The sequence below is a fragment of the Balaenoptera acutorostrata genome, chromosome 6, assembly GCF_949987535.1.
Source record: "Balaenoptera acutorostrata chromosome 6, mBalAcu1.1, whole genome shotgun sequence".
Classification (NCBI taxonomy): domain Eukaryota; kingdom Metazoa; phylum Chordata; class Mammalia; order Artiodactyla; family Balaenopteridae; genus Balaenoptera; species Balaenoptera acutorostrata.
Window position 1 is genome coordinate 60,109,786 of NC_080069.1, and position 14,419 is coordinate 60,124,204.

Sequence of the window (14,419 nt, forward strand, 5' to 3'; positions counted from 1 at the left end):
AAGGAGGAGAGCAGAGAGCTAATTGCCTTCACCTCAAAATAATCTTTATGTGAAAATGATATATTTTGGGGTGACATACTCTGATCCCCTTCACCATGGTCTCTTCAGGGTTTGCCAAGAAGCTTGAGAGGCCTGCAATTCTAGTGAGGATAGTCTGGTTAGAGAAAGACAGGTACCAAAGGTACCTTGCCAAGAAACTGTGGCAAAGGCCATGATGAGCCACTGAAGTGTCACTAAAGTATGAGTGGTGAAGTCATCTCACTCCTGGCTCTAAGACTCTGGCCAGTTATTTATAATTTAGGGCTTAAATAGGCTTTGATGGCTTAGGTAGAGAATTTAACATATTTGTGTGCAAATACATATGAATGTACATAGAGGTATATGCATGTGTGTATATATATACACACACACACACACAACACATGCATAGAGATATATATTGGTATAGATATATATCAGTCATTGTTTTTATGGAAAATATGTTTTGATTTCCAACCCAGTACATCATAAACAAATTTATAAGATTATAACCCACTTGTGACTTTGTATAGTTTTTAATCTCGCATTTTTTGCATCAAATCTCTCATTTGATTAGCAGAAGTCTCCGAGGCCTATCATGAGATAAGGCATTCTGAGGCTCTGTGTGGTTTCCTGAACAAAGCAGTGAGGGAGGTTTAGCAGCTTTTTGCTGTGTCATCATTTTCATATCTCAGTGGAGAAGAAATGGATTAGATTCTTTTTAAAATGTCTTCTGCGTCAGGTCCGTCAGGTCCGGTACCCACGGAAAGTCTGTCTTTGTATCTTAAATAACAACCGTGTTAATTGATCTCCCCTTTTACAGAGAAGGAAAACGAGGTGGGAAAATGTTAAATCAGTTGCTCAAAGTCATTCAGAGTGCTGACTGTGACTCCATGGTGCTGAAAGTTGGCCGATCTGTGCTCCTACAGGCTGTTGTATTGTGTCTCTTAGCCATGGGCTGATTGGGGGAATGTAGGCAGCCCTCTCCCTTTTTTTAATAAAGTCGCAGTGCCCTCTGCATATGAAAAATGCTTATAGGTTTTTTGACCTCATGCTCAGAGATCTTCCTGTCGTTTTGACTTGCTTTCTACTTTTCAACACAAAATTTACACTTACGTCTTTGGCTCATTTTAGAAAGGGCAGGACTGCATCTATGGGCAGATTATACGAACATGAGTTTGACATGAATTTCATGCATAGCTTGTTTTTCTTCTGATAGTTCATCGGTTCACAGGTGTGGAAAGTCTTTTTTTAAAAATTTATTTAATTTTATTTATTTTTGGCTGCGTTGGGTCTTTGTTGCTGCACGAGGCTTTCTCTAGTTGCCGCAAGCAGGGGCTACTCTTTGGTGAGGTGCGTGGGCTTCTCATGGCAGTGGCTTCTCTTGTTGTGGAACATGGGCTCTAGGCACGCGGGCTCAGTAGTTGTGGTGCATGGGCTTTGTTGCTCCGTGGCATGTGGGATCTTCCCGGACCAGGGCTCGAACCTGTGTCCCTTGCATTGGCAGGCGGATTCTTAACCACTGCGCCACCAGGGAAGACCCGGTGTGGAAAGTCTTTAGTGACCATTCAAGTGGTATGAATGGATTTCTTTGGTGATCGTTTTAGATTAGTGGGTTATAGAATATCTTATTTCCGGTCATTACAGGTGACTATTTTAGAAACCAGGGAAGTGTGGGACCCAAACTTGACTTTCTTTTGTGGTTTGGGGCCGTAGTCATTATCTTCTTAGCTTAGTGGGTGGGGCAGAATTTGAGCCTTGCCATGAGCTAGCAAACTGGGCCTTAATATACAGCATTATATGCCATCACCCCTCTTTAATATTAGCTTTTTTTAAAGGCAATGTCATCCCTGTATAACAAAACCATTTTATGTGCCCACTTGGTACCACAGGCTGAATATATACAGTACACCACTATGAAAACAGCCACACATTGAAGAGCTAAAGAAAATTAAACTTTGGCGCTTAATTACCTGAGTATTTGTATGTTTCCCCTTGCGTTTTGCTTGTCTCATCTAGTAGATGTTTGTGGGGGAAGCCGTAATATTTACTGTTAGCTGCTTGCTTGTGAATGAGGACTCCATGATATTCATGGGTACTTTCCGTGATCTACATAGGTGACATAAAATGCCAAGTATTGATACTGTGTTTGGCACAAGGGTGCTAATATATATAGAATAAATACAAATGTCATTCATTCAACCAAAACTTATTGAGCTTCTCTGGGCTAAGAGAGTCATTGTCCTTAAAAAGCTTGTAAGCTACTCACAGCAACTGAAAAGTAGACCATTCATCATACTATGATGGGTTTTAAATTCTGACCGTGGAACCCAGAGGAGAGACACATTATCTAGCCTGGAAAACTTTTGGGTAGCCTTGATTTTTCTTTCCCTCATGGATCATGAGACAAATGAAAGGAAAGCTTGTTTTCAACATTGCTTTTTAGAAATTTCTTTTTTTGCTAATCTTTGTTTTAGGTGGCGTTTTAAAAGAAATGATAAACAGTTACCCGCATTCAGTGTTATGCTGAAAACCTCCATTTGCTCTGCATCCTGAAAAGGGTCTGCCTCCCTCCTTTGAGGGACTAAGGAAAGTGGCAGAGTGCCAGTAAGTGGCCTCTGGCTGTGACTGCGGGAAACTTGAACTGCTGAGTAGCAGGAGTGCAGCAGTCTGTCTAATGGGAAGTTCTTGGCCCCAATCACTTAACTCTTCTAACAACATCAGCCCCACGTTTATGTCGCGTTCCAGTTTAAAAAGTGATTTTACAAAATGGAATGCATTGCTTCCGCAGAGCAACCCTGTGAGGTAAACAGGACAAATGTATTGTTAGCCCTCTTCTGGCTTTTGTGTGTGTGCTGCTTCCCCCCCCACCCAACTTTTATTTCTTTTTAAAATAAATTTATTTATTTATTTATGGCTGCGTTGGGTCTTCGTTGCTGTGCACAGGCTTTCTCTAGTTGTGGTGAATGGGGGCTACTCTTCGCTGCAGTGCGTGGGCTTCTCATTGCGGTGGCTTCTCTTGTTGTGGAGCACAGGCTCTAGGCACACGGGCTACAGTGGTTGTGGTACACAGGCTCAGTAGTTGTGGCACACGGGCTTAGTTGCTCCACGGCATGTGGGATCTTCCCGGACCAGGGCTCGAACCCGTGTCCCCTGCATTGGCAGGCGGATTCTTAACCACTGTGCCACCAGGGAAGTCCCCCATTTTTGTTTTTGTTTTTATCGTTGTAAAATACATGTAACATACACTTTAACCGTCATAACCACCACTGCAGTAGTATTAATAAATACAGTCATAATGTGGTGCAACAATCACCACCATTCACCTCCGTAACTCTTTTCATGTTGTAAAACGTAAACTCTACACGCGTTAAACAGTAGCCTCCCTGCTTCCTACTCACCCCACCCCCAGCCCCTGGCAGAGGTGAGAGATTGGTCCGTAGTCACACTGCTTGCACAGCTAGGGTAGAATCCAGCATTCTGCCTGTGTTGCAGCATGCTTTCTCCTAATTCTCACTATAGTACGGAACTGAAGAAGGATAATTAAAAGATGAGGTAGAAGTTTTCCACTAGAAATAAGAGAACCTTCCAGTAGGGAAGGGATTTTATTTTAAATTAAAAAAAGTCAGTAAAAAAAAACCCCAGCAAAATGAAACAGGTGCTGTGTATATCTCTTGCCAACTAACATTCTATTGTTACTTGTTTTAAATAACGTGGAGTACAGTTTGCTTTGCCTAAGGAAAGAAGCTGAAAAGATACAGGCTCTGATTTTAGTTTCCAACTCTGTCAGTGATTTACTGTGGCTCTGGGCAAGAAAAACAGCATCTATTGGGGTACTTTCTTTTTTCTAAAGAGACAATAAGTCCCACCCTCCATTTTCTTAGTGAGTAGGGTCTGGGCATGCTTTATCTTTTATCCAAAAATGAACTTTTATTCTTTTCACCTATCCTCACTTTGCCCTGGAACTCTCGTCTCCCTTGAGGATGGGAAAAAAACCATTAAGTTGTCAATTAAACATGACATCATCTGTTCAAAATTCAGACAGCCTCTTTCGGAGGGACTCAGATTTTCTTGGGGGAGTAGGAGAGGTAAATGCCCAGGTAAGTAAAAATTTAAACTCTGCATCGGGCTGACATCTCCCTTCTCAAAGGTTCCCCCTTCCTCACCTCCTTCCCAGATGGCCTCTGGGGGCAGGAGGAAGTGACACAGGGATGGAGCCCTGGTCTGGGTGTTGCTCTCTGGTTGACCTCTCATCGGCTATTTTTGCAGTGACCTCTGTCCTTGCTGCCTCTGCTCCTGAAGCACACCTGTGATGGCTGGACCTGTTGGTGTGCCCATGACCCCAAGGGCTTGGCATTCTCCACTGGTGTTGGCTGGTCCACAGGTGCCGGAGGCCCAGTGGCCACTCCTATTTAATCCCTGTTCTCTGCCCTTTGCTACAGGAGCTGTCTTTTAAAAACATCTTATTTTGCAGTAACTCCATACTTAGAGTAAAGGTATGAGAATAATACAGAGAACTTCTCTATACCCTGAATCCCTTTTTAGCATTTTGCCACATTTGTGTATTATTCTCTGTCTGTATACTCACTGTTATGTATTTTTCTGAATCATTTGGGAGTAGGATACAGCTCCAGAGAAGCTGATCTAGAAGGATGAGTTGGAACCTTCCAAGTGAACAAGGGAGGGAAGTGTCTGGAAATGGCTCTCGTAGTCTTTCTTTTTCTCTGCTTTCCTCTAACTCTTCTTTCTTCCAAGTTAAGTTTCTCCACCTCCTTGAGCTCTTCCTTTTATGGAAAAGCACAAAGAATGTAAAAACCACCCAAGTCCTTCAGATAATATGAAGGTTTATAATTTTGATTGAGGAAGCCTTTTTTAATAAGTCTAAGCATGGATTTTTTAGGGGTAGTTTATCTAGTTTATAAATTCACTAGTATCTCACCTAATAGAATAATTATATCCTGTGTTGGTGCTTGCCCTTTGGCCTTTTTCAGCTTTTTAGATCTTCCCTCTAAAGGATAGGACTAGTATGGCAAAAAAAAAAAAATGTTGAAATTTCTTTCCTTTGATTCTTTTTTTAAATATATTTATTTTTAATTTATTTATTTTTGGCTGCATTGGGTCTTTGTTGCTGCATGTGGGCTTTCTCTAGTTGCGGCGAGCGGGGGCTACTCTTCGTTGCGGTGCACGGGCTTCTCATTGCAGTGGCATCTTTTGTTGCGGAGCACGGGCTCTAGGCACACGGGCTTCAGTAGTTGTGGCCTGCAGGCTCAGTACTTTTGGCTTGCAGGCTCAGTAGTTGTGGTGCACGGGCTCAGTAGTTGTGGCTCGCGGGCTCTAGAGCGCAGGCTCAGTAGTTGCAGCACATGGGCTTTGTTGCTCCGCGGCATGTGGGATCTTCCCGGACCAGGGCTCGAACCCGTGTGCCCTGCGTTGGCAGGCAGATTCTTAACCACTGCGCCACCGGGGAAGCCCCTTTCCTTTGATTCTGATAGCACAGGTGGCAGGCGAGGGGGTGAAGTTGACAGTAACATGTATTTGGGGAGTGCCTGGTAATTTCTGGGCTGTTCTGCTCTCCCAGCAGCAGGAGTAGCACCTCCCTTTTTCCTCTGATCGCTGGCCATGAGAATGGCTATTTGAAAACATCATCCATGGGACAGAATTTGGTCTGATGAGCAGTTTTCTTTGGTAAGAAAGACAGGTTGGTCATATGGGCAATAATATGAAGCAGTAGGTTTCCCGGAAGTCTGTCGGAGGCGCCCCTGGAGTCCTGTGTCATAGCTCCAGTGGGCGCCATTCCTACTGTAGGTTTCATAATGGTGCTTCCTGGAGCACATCCACTGGTCTTTCTTCATGCATTTCTCTCGTCCCCTAAAGAGAGATTTTAACTTTGATGAAAAAGCCTCAAAGATATTAAGTGTCTTTTTATTAATTTTTGAAATTTTATTTCATTTTTTTCTTTTTTAAATCGGCTAGCTTGTATTTCGTCCTGCAGGAACATAGCTCATTGTATCGGATTTACTGGGGGAAATTAAATTTGAATTGATTCTGCTAACTATGATTTGAATGAGAGAAAAAGTATAAAAAATGAATCTGTAAGCTTTTCATCTGAGAATAGTTCTACCTAGTGATTAAAAAGTAGAGTGGTATGAAACTCGATAATAAAAGGCAAGTAACCCAATTAAAAAATGGCCAAAGAACCTGAACAAGCATTTTTCCAAAGAAGACATACAAATGGTTAATATGTAGCTAAGCAGATACTCAGTATCCATCATTAGACAAATGGAAATCAAAACCACAATAAGATACCATCACACCCGCGAATATGGACAGTAACACGTGTTGTCCGAGATGTGGAGAAACTGAAACTTTCATACATTACTGGTGGGAATGTAAAATCACACAGTCACTTTGGAAAATGGTCTGGCAGCTCTTCAGAATGTCAAACATAGAGTTACCATAGGATTCAGCAATTCCACTCCTCGTTATATACCAAGAGAAATGAAGTATATGTCCACACAAGAACTTGTACATGAATATTAATAGCAGCATTATTCATAATAGCCAAAAAGTGGAAATAACCCATATACCCATCAACTAATGAAATGACAAATGAAGTGTGTTATATCTATGAAATGGATTATTATTTGGCAGTAAAAAGGAATGAAGTATTGATACATGCAACAGCTCAAATAACTCTTGAAAACATTATGCTAAGTGAAAAAAACCAATCATGAAAGACCACATATTATATAATTTCATTAATATAAAACATCCAGGATAGGCAAATCTGTACATACAGGAAGTAAATTAGTGGTTTCTTAGGGCTAGAGGTGGAGGGACATGCGAAGCAATTGCTGGTGGATGGATATAGAGTATCTTTTGGGTGACAAAATGTAAAATTAGATTGTGGTGAAAGTGACATACTATCTATGAATATTAAAAACCATTGACTGTATAATTTAAATGAATGAATTGTATGGTCTGTGAATAATGTATCAATAAAGCTGTTTAAAAACTTATCAGAGGGGCTTCCCTGGTGGCGCAGTGGTTGAGAATCTGCCTGCCAATGCAGGGGACACGGGCTCGAGCCCTGGTCTGGGAAGATCCCACATGCCACGGAGCAACTGGACCCGTGAGCCACAACTACTGAGCCTGCGCGTCTGGAGCCTGTGCTCCGCAACAAGAGAGGCTGCGATAGTGAGAGGCCCGCGCACCGCGATGAAGAGTGGTCCCCACTTGCTGCAACTAGAGAAAGCCCTCGCACAGAAACGAAGACCCAACACAGCCATAAATTAAATAAATAAATAAATAATTAATTAAAAAAAAAACTTATCAGAAATTAAAGCAGTAAAATCAGGGCAAAATAAGGACACATTTTCTAGCATACCTATACCTGTAAATGAAATACGATGTACTGTTTTTCTTAACCTCTATAAGCCCAATAACAATATTTTTCTCTAGCTAAAAATACATTTTTTTCCTGACATTTGAGTTTAACGTCTAGGTTATACTCAGAAGTGGAACAGACAAGTCATTTTTTTCAGTTAAAATTTTACTAACTGTGCTTGCTTTGGTGGTACACATTCTAAAACTAAAGCAATATAAGGGACATCTAGCATGGCGTCTTTGCAAGGGTGCACTTACCTCAGTGCAGTGTTTTATGTATATTTCTTTCCTTTATTGAAGGAAGTAAGAGAAGACCTGAATAAATGTGTATAGATGTGAAAAATATAATATTGTAAAGTTTACAATTCTCTGCAAAATCTCTGAAAATGTAATGAAGTCCCACTCAAAACCTCAGCAGGACTTTTCTTGGAACTTTATAATAATTGATTCTAAAATTTTTAAATAAGAATGAAATTGCAATAGCAGTCTCAGACACCCCCCCCCCCCAAAGAGCATTTAATAAAGTAGAGGGCTTGCCCATTGTCATATAGGATCTAATAAAGCCAAGCTAATGAAAGTTGTGTCAGTGGTGCAGACAGAGGCAAATAAGTGAATGGATCAAAAGTGCCTGAAACTGCCCTGTACCTGTATGGAAACCTGCCCTGGGTTAGAAATAACAGTGTCATTCATTACGTCGGAGTGAGATAATTTTAGCGTGAACGCATGTCAAACATTTACTTATCAATGAGGAAACCATCAAGATGGTGAAACTGTTCCAAGAGCATTTGGGGAACTGAAGAAAGAATGTTCGAATAAGATTTGTTATATACAAAACTGGTTAATCTCCTATAAGGCAATAAAACCATAACCGTACCAAATTATTTGCATATGTACCAGACAAAAAAAATCTGAAAGTTAACGTATTTTATAGAATATAGACCTTAATCAATAGAAAATAGCAAGTCAAACAAGGATATATCCCTTATAGAATGAAATATTCCTTGGGTGGGCCTGTTAGACAACGCTCCAAGATGGCATTGAGTGGGCATGCGATCTTTTTTTAATCTTATTTCAAAGCTACTGAGTAGCTAGCTGAAGGATGAGTTATTCATTGCTGTTGGGATAATTGCCTATCCATAGGGGAAACAATTAAATTTAGGTCACACTGTACACAAAAGTGGATTCTAGATATACTTGTGTGTTAAATTATTTTCTCCATGTATTTAAGCATTTCTCATAAAAAAGGGGAAAATAGTTCTTGATAAAATACTAGATAGTAGTTTACTATCTAGTAAGTGAGTGAATTAGGTCTATAAAAAAAAACAATAAAAAAATCAGTTTGGGGCTTCCCCGGTGGTGCAGTGGTTGAGAATCTGCCTGCCAATGCGGGGCACACGGGTTCGAGCCCTGGTCTGGGAAGTTCCCACATGCCGCGGAGCAACTAGGCCCGTGAGCCCCAGCTACTGAGCCTGTGCGTCTGGAGCTTGTGCTCCGCAACAAGAGAGGCTGCGACAGTGAGAGGCCCGCGCACCGTGATGAAGAGTGGACCCCACTCGCTGTAACTAGAGAAAGTCCTCGCACAGAAACCCAACTCGCACAGAAGACCCAACACAGCCAAAAATAAATAAATAAATATTAAAAAAAAATTTATAAAAAGATCAGTTTGTAGCATGATGTACTTATTGTGATATTAATATGAATTTTAAAATACTGTAGAATTTCTGGGACTTCATGTACGTGTATATAAAAGCATAAAAAACTAAACTTTTGTACCCCAGAAAAATGAAAAAAGTCTAGTATTGTTTTATTAATAATTATTAAGTTCTGCTAAATTTAAGTGTTTTCTGCCTGGTAAAGATGCTATAATTGTAGCTTTGAAACATGCAACATATACCTGACACAACAGACTTGATTTTAGCAGAACTTAATTAATTTAGTGTTTTATATATATGGTATGTCAAATCATTGGGGTAAAGATACAGGCTTTTAAAAATTATCTTGGGAAAAATGACAAAAGATTAAGAAAAATGCACAGCACTATCTTGTACCATATGCTCAAATTATAAATGGATCAACACATTAAATATTAAAAAAGCAGCATGGTAAAATTATGTTACATAATCTTTGTGGAGGGGAGGTTTTCCTAAGTGTGCCCTCAAAATCAGAAATATTAAAGGGAAATGATTAATTTTGATTATATAAAAATTTCAATATTGGGGAGAATTTTAAAATTAAAGGTAAGGCAAATGAGAAATGGGGACATTTTTATATACATTTCAGAGAACATATTTTTCTAGCCCTTATAAATGAATCTGTAAGGGAACAGATAGGCAAGAATGGTCTAAAAGGCTAGACAGCCCTTTGAATCTATCTATTCCTCTTTCCCTGCTTGTAAACTGAGATGTCAGTTCAATACCCTGGAGTCTGGTTTACCTAAGTGCTTAGGGCTTCCTCCATTCTCCTGGTAAGAAGTTCTTGTGATGGAAAATAACATGCCTTCAAGCTACATTTCCACTTAACCGTGGCGTTTTCTTTTCTCCCATCACCCACACCCAACCACCCTTGTGAAAAGAACCTTGATTTTCCCCTAACCTGATGTATGAAATTTAGGAAACTTGAATGAATGTTGAATATAAAATATTACCGGGTATTGGGAAGTCTGAAGGTAGAATATAATCAAACTCCACTTAATGTACAATAAGGGTATTGACATCTTAGAATTAAAAAAAAAGAAGCTTTTCTAAAGGGATGGTCAATAACCCTTTCCTCTCTTCTCTATGGCTTGTGGACAGTTAAGGTGAATCGTCAATGGGAGGTTGACGATTCTGTTATATACAGGGCAGGGCTTATTCTTAAGCTCTATGGAAGTTTCCTTCTCTGCAGTAGGCTTGCCTCCGCGTGTGTCTGTGAGGTAGATCTAGGTCAAAATGTGGCCTAAGATTCTGCAAACCAGATTGGTCTCCAGCTCCTCTATGTTACCTCGGCATTCTGTGGTATAAATATATAATGGGAAACAAGGCAGTTTTTAAAACATAAGATATTTTATAAAATACTTGCCCTTTCACTCCAGAATTTATCCTTAGGAAATAATCAGGCAAGTGAGTAAAGGGGCTTATTGCAGTATTGTTTGTATTGATAATTGCCAAACATTGGGAGCAACTAGCATGCCTCAAAATGAGGGATAGGTAACAAAATATGTTACCTCTATTCAATAGACTGCTATGTGGACACTATGATAGAGCAACTCTGTATTTGTTGAGAAGAAAAGATTCAGGATAAATTAAGCATATAATGAAGGAAGCCAGAATATGTTATCCCAAAATACGTATGCCTCTTTGACATAAAAATCATTTTGAGGTGAAGGCAATCAAGAAGCAGTAAACACTGAAAAAGTTCCCTCTTTCTGCCTAAAGGTAGGACATAAATTCTGTTTTTACTGGAGACAGACTCATACAGCTCAGAGAGTCTGCAGACAAATCTTGTTAAATTAACCCTTATTTATTCCAGGTTATTCCTTCACCATTTACCCCTAGGCCTTCACCATTTGTTTTGCCCATTCTTGACAAATGTATTGTTTCTTTGTCAGAAAGGTATAAAAGATTTCTGCTCTGCTCACTTCTTTGGGTCTTCATTCTCCTATGAAGGTTCTCACGTACATGTAACCATTCAATTAAATTTGTGTGCTTTTCTCTTGTCGATCTGTCTTTGTCAGTTTAATTTCCAGACCCAGCCAGGGGCCCTAAGAAGGTTGACGAAAACTTTTTACTCCCCTACAGTAATATACCATTTCAATTAAGAAAAATATAGACAGATAGATAGATTTACTTGGGAAAAGATTTGGAAGGATATATACAAGCTACAATGTTACCTTTGGGTGGAGAGTTTTGGGGGGTGATTTCATTAATTTCTTTTTTGTGTACTGGAATATAAAGAAAAATAAGTTTATTTTATTGGGGCTGTATTTCAGGAATATTCACCGTGTAACTGAGTGGATTCTGCTATTTGATTTTCAAAACTGATAAGAAATGGAAGTGAGATAATATAAATAATTGAAGGACTTGTGTTGTATACTTTAATCTATGTAGACTTTTCCTGTAAGACAAAGATGTAACAACCTCACTGCCTTTTTATTAACAGGCCTTCTCGTGTAGATATGGCAACAAGCAGCCAACACTTCTCATCATTTGATACAAAACAGGCATCTGGACAGCACCGAACATCTAATATGAAAAGGTCAGGAAGGGGGGGGGTGGTGCGGGTATTCCTGGGGGACTGGGGAGAGCAGTCCAACCCTTGGGTAAATTGCAGTGTTGATGTTACCATAAGGCTTTGTGTTTTACTAATGGGTAGGGTGGGGAGAGGCCTGGGCAGGTGTAGTGCCCGTTTTACAAATTAAGGAAGGAGTCTCGGAGCTCCTAAGGGATTTAGTGAGTAGGTGACCCTGTTACATAAAAACAGAAACAAAACCAAATTCAACTCTTGGGGTACAACTCCCTCTTGAGCCTTTTTTTTATCTTATAAAATTTTAACCATTTATTTTATTATGAAATAATGTAACCATATTGCCAAGCATCGGGGAATATGGAGGAAAGAAGAATTATGAGCACTTTAACACGGACTGTTAAAAGTTTGGTATATTTCATTCCAGTCTTTTCTCTAGGCATGTGCTCCTTGATATAGATGTAGCCATACCTTTTTCATTGAACATTGTATTGTGATTGTTTTTCTAATTGTATTCTTCTTGTAACCTTGGCTTAAAAGTGCATTTAAGAAGCATTTGTCGTAGAAAATTCAGGAAATGTACAAAAGCACAAAGGAGAGCTAAAACATGTATTACCATCACCATAACTGTTTTTTGGGTGTGTATTCTTTCTTTTTCTCTTCATATATAGAGATATTAATTCTTTTTCTAAATTGGGATCATATTAATTTTACTCTTTGGTAACCCACTTTTCAAAGCATAATATATCGTGACATTTTTCCTTTCCACTGAATATGTTTTATAATATCATACTTGATTGCTAAGTACTGTTCCTTTCCGCCCATTTTAGAATTATTTTAACCAGTTGTCACTTTTTGAATATGTAAGTTGTTCCTTTCTCGGTTATTAAGGCAACTCTGTTAAAGCTTTATTTTATACCATGAAAAAGTGCTTTCCATTTACCCTTACGGGTTTATTAGACTTTAAATTATACAGCACGTCTTCGGCATTTTAGATCTTGCATTTGAAATTTCAGCTACTTTTGAGTATGTTCACAATACTCATAGGCTTGGCAGTTTGTCTTAGGACTCAACCCTCACAATATAAGGAAGGGGTGCAATATTTATAAGGATTGAGGAATGGAGATGAAGTTGAAAATAACTTCTCAGGATCTGAAGGTGTTTATTTTCCACATTACTTTTTAATTTCATATGTCTCTGCTCATGGAAATCTGAGCCATCTTCAGAAATATGTATTCCTCCCTCATAGTTGTCCTCTAACTGATCTGATAGTTTCCTAGGTAACCGCTGCATCAACATTTATATAATGCTGAGTTTGAAAGCTGGGATAAAATAAATTTAAAAAAATATTACTGAAAGCAGTGATAAATTAAGGGTATAGCATTCAGAGAGAGCTCTGGGCTGTATCGGTAGACTGGGAATTTTCAGCATATGTGTAGTTTTGAAGGCATGAACTGTACGTGCTCTTTCCAAGAGAGAGCAAAACAAATGAGAAGAGAGTGAAGGAAGGAAGCCCCATGAACACAGACATTGAAGGAGCAGCTAATGGAATGATTTCATGCAGAGCTATGGAGGTTTGAAGGACCCATTAAATGAGATGGTAGCTGCAAGATGGGCAAGGGCTTGGGGAGGGGTGAGTTCTGGAATGAGGTCAACAGAGCCAGGTGTTGCAAAGAGGTCTACGTGGGTAGAGGTTGGAAAGCATCCTTTGTATTTTGTAGCTAGGTCATCATAGACCTTTGGCTTAGAGGGTTTCAAGGAACCCTCTAAGCTAAAGGGGCAAGAGCCAGGCTGCAGTGGAAGACGAATGGGAGGAGGGGAAGTAGGGAAAGTGAGAGTCAACTCTTTATTGAAGCTTTTACCTACGAAGAGAAGGAGTGGGAGAAGTTCAGGAGAGAAAACAAAATCGAAAGTTATCTTTTTGGCTGGTTTTACTTTAAGTAGAAACGAGTGAGATTTGTGCGTTTTCTGAGTTGGAAAGAGGGCAGAGAGGAAAAGGTTAAAGACATATAAAGGAAGAAACAGAAGGGAAACGTAAGAAGTATAGTATTAGCATTTGTAGGTTTCATTTTAAAATTAAATTATTAAAATTAAGATTTTTCTTTAAAAAAATGAAACAATAAAAATTCCTACTCTGCCTTTCAATCAACAGGTCTTCTAATGCATTTGTAAAAACAAGCACTTGTAAATTTATTGTGAAGCAGCCCAGAAGGACATCTTTAAAGTTGAGCAATGCTTCAAACTTGAGCAAGTATGTGGGTAGTTAGACCGCATAGAGCATAATAGCACCCTAGCTAATGTATACTCCCCATGTGACTGCTCCACTGACACCCGGTGTATTGCTCCTCCACACAAAGCTGTGAGGCAATCAAGGAGGGAGTTTAGTCACTATTTCATAAACGAGCAATCCTGGACGACAGGTGACATACCCAAGGTGCCTCAGCCAGGCAGTGGTTGATTTGCATCTTGATGCTCCATCTTCTCATTTCCTGGCCAGAGCATCTTTAGTGATGAACCCATGTGCTTCCCCGGTTGTAATCCCTCTCATCTGTTTAATCTTACAAAGTGTTTTGACAACCATGGTTTCTTTTGATTATACTTCACCTTGAAAGAGCCAGGAAAGAATCTTTCCATGTGAGGATCCTGATGTCGAGAGGAGTGCATGGATAACTGAAATGCCTTGCAAAACTCTGAAATATTTTGAGTTCGAGTTATCGCCCGTGTCCTTACAGGGCACCAGTGACAAAGTTGCAGACATTTGCTAAGTTCTGTGTTCGTCACTTCATATCTGTTG

The 14,419-nt window shown here is 39.6% G+C and overlaps 1 protein-coding gene across 4 annotated transcripts in view; it reads left to right on the forward strand.

The window, feature by feature from the left end:
* TTC39B (tetratricopeptide repeat domain 39B) overlaps nucleotides 1-14,419 on the forward strand; it is a 140,288-nt gene that overhangs the window by 56,304 nt on the left and 69,565 nt on the right. For 3 of the 4 annotated variants that reach the window (XM_028165145.2, XM_057549272.1, XM_057549270.1), the window contains one exon: nucleotides 11,542-11,637. The exons of the other annotated variant lie outside the window; for it this stretch is intronic. In XM_028165145.2, the coding sequence (XP_028020946.1) occupies nucleotides 11,542-11,637 (96 nt within the window). The remainder of the gene's footprint in view (nucleotides 1-11,541; nucleotides 11,638-14,419) is intronic. 4 annotated transcript variants of the gene reach the window in all.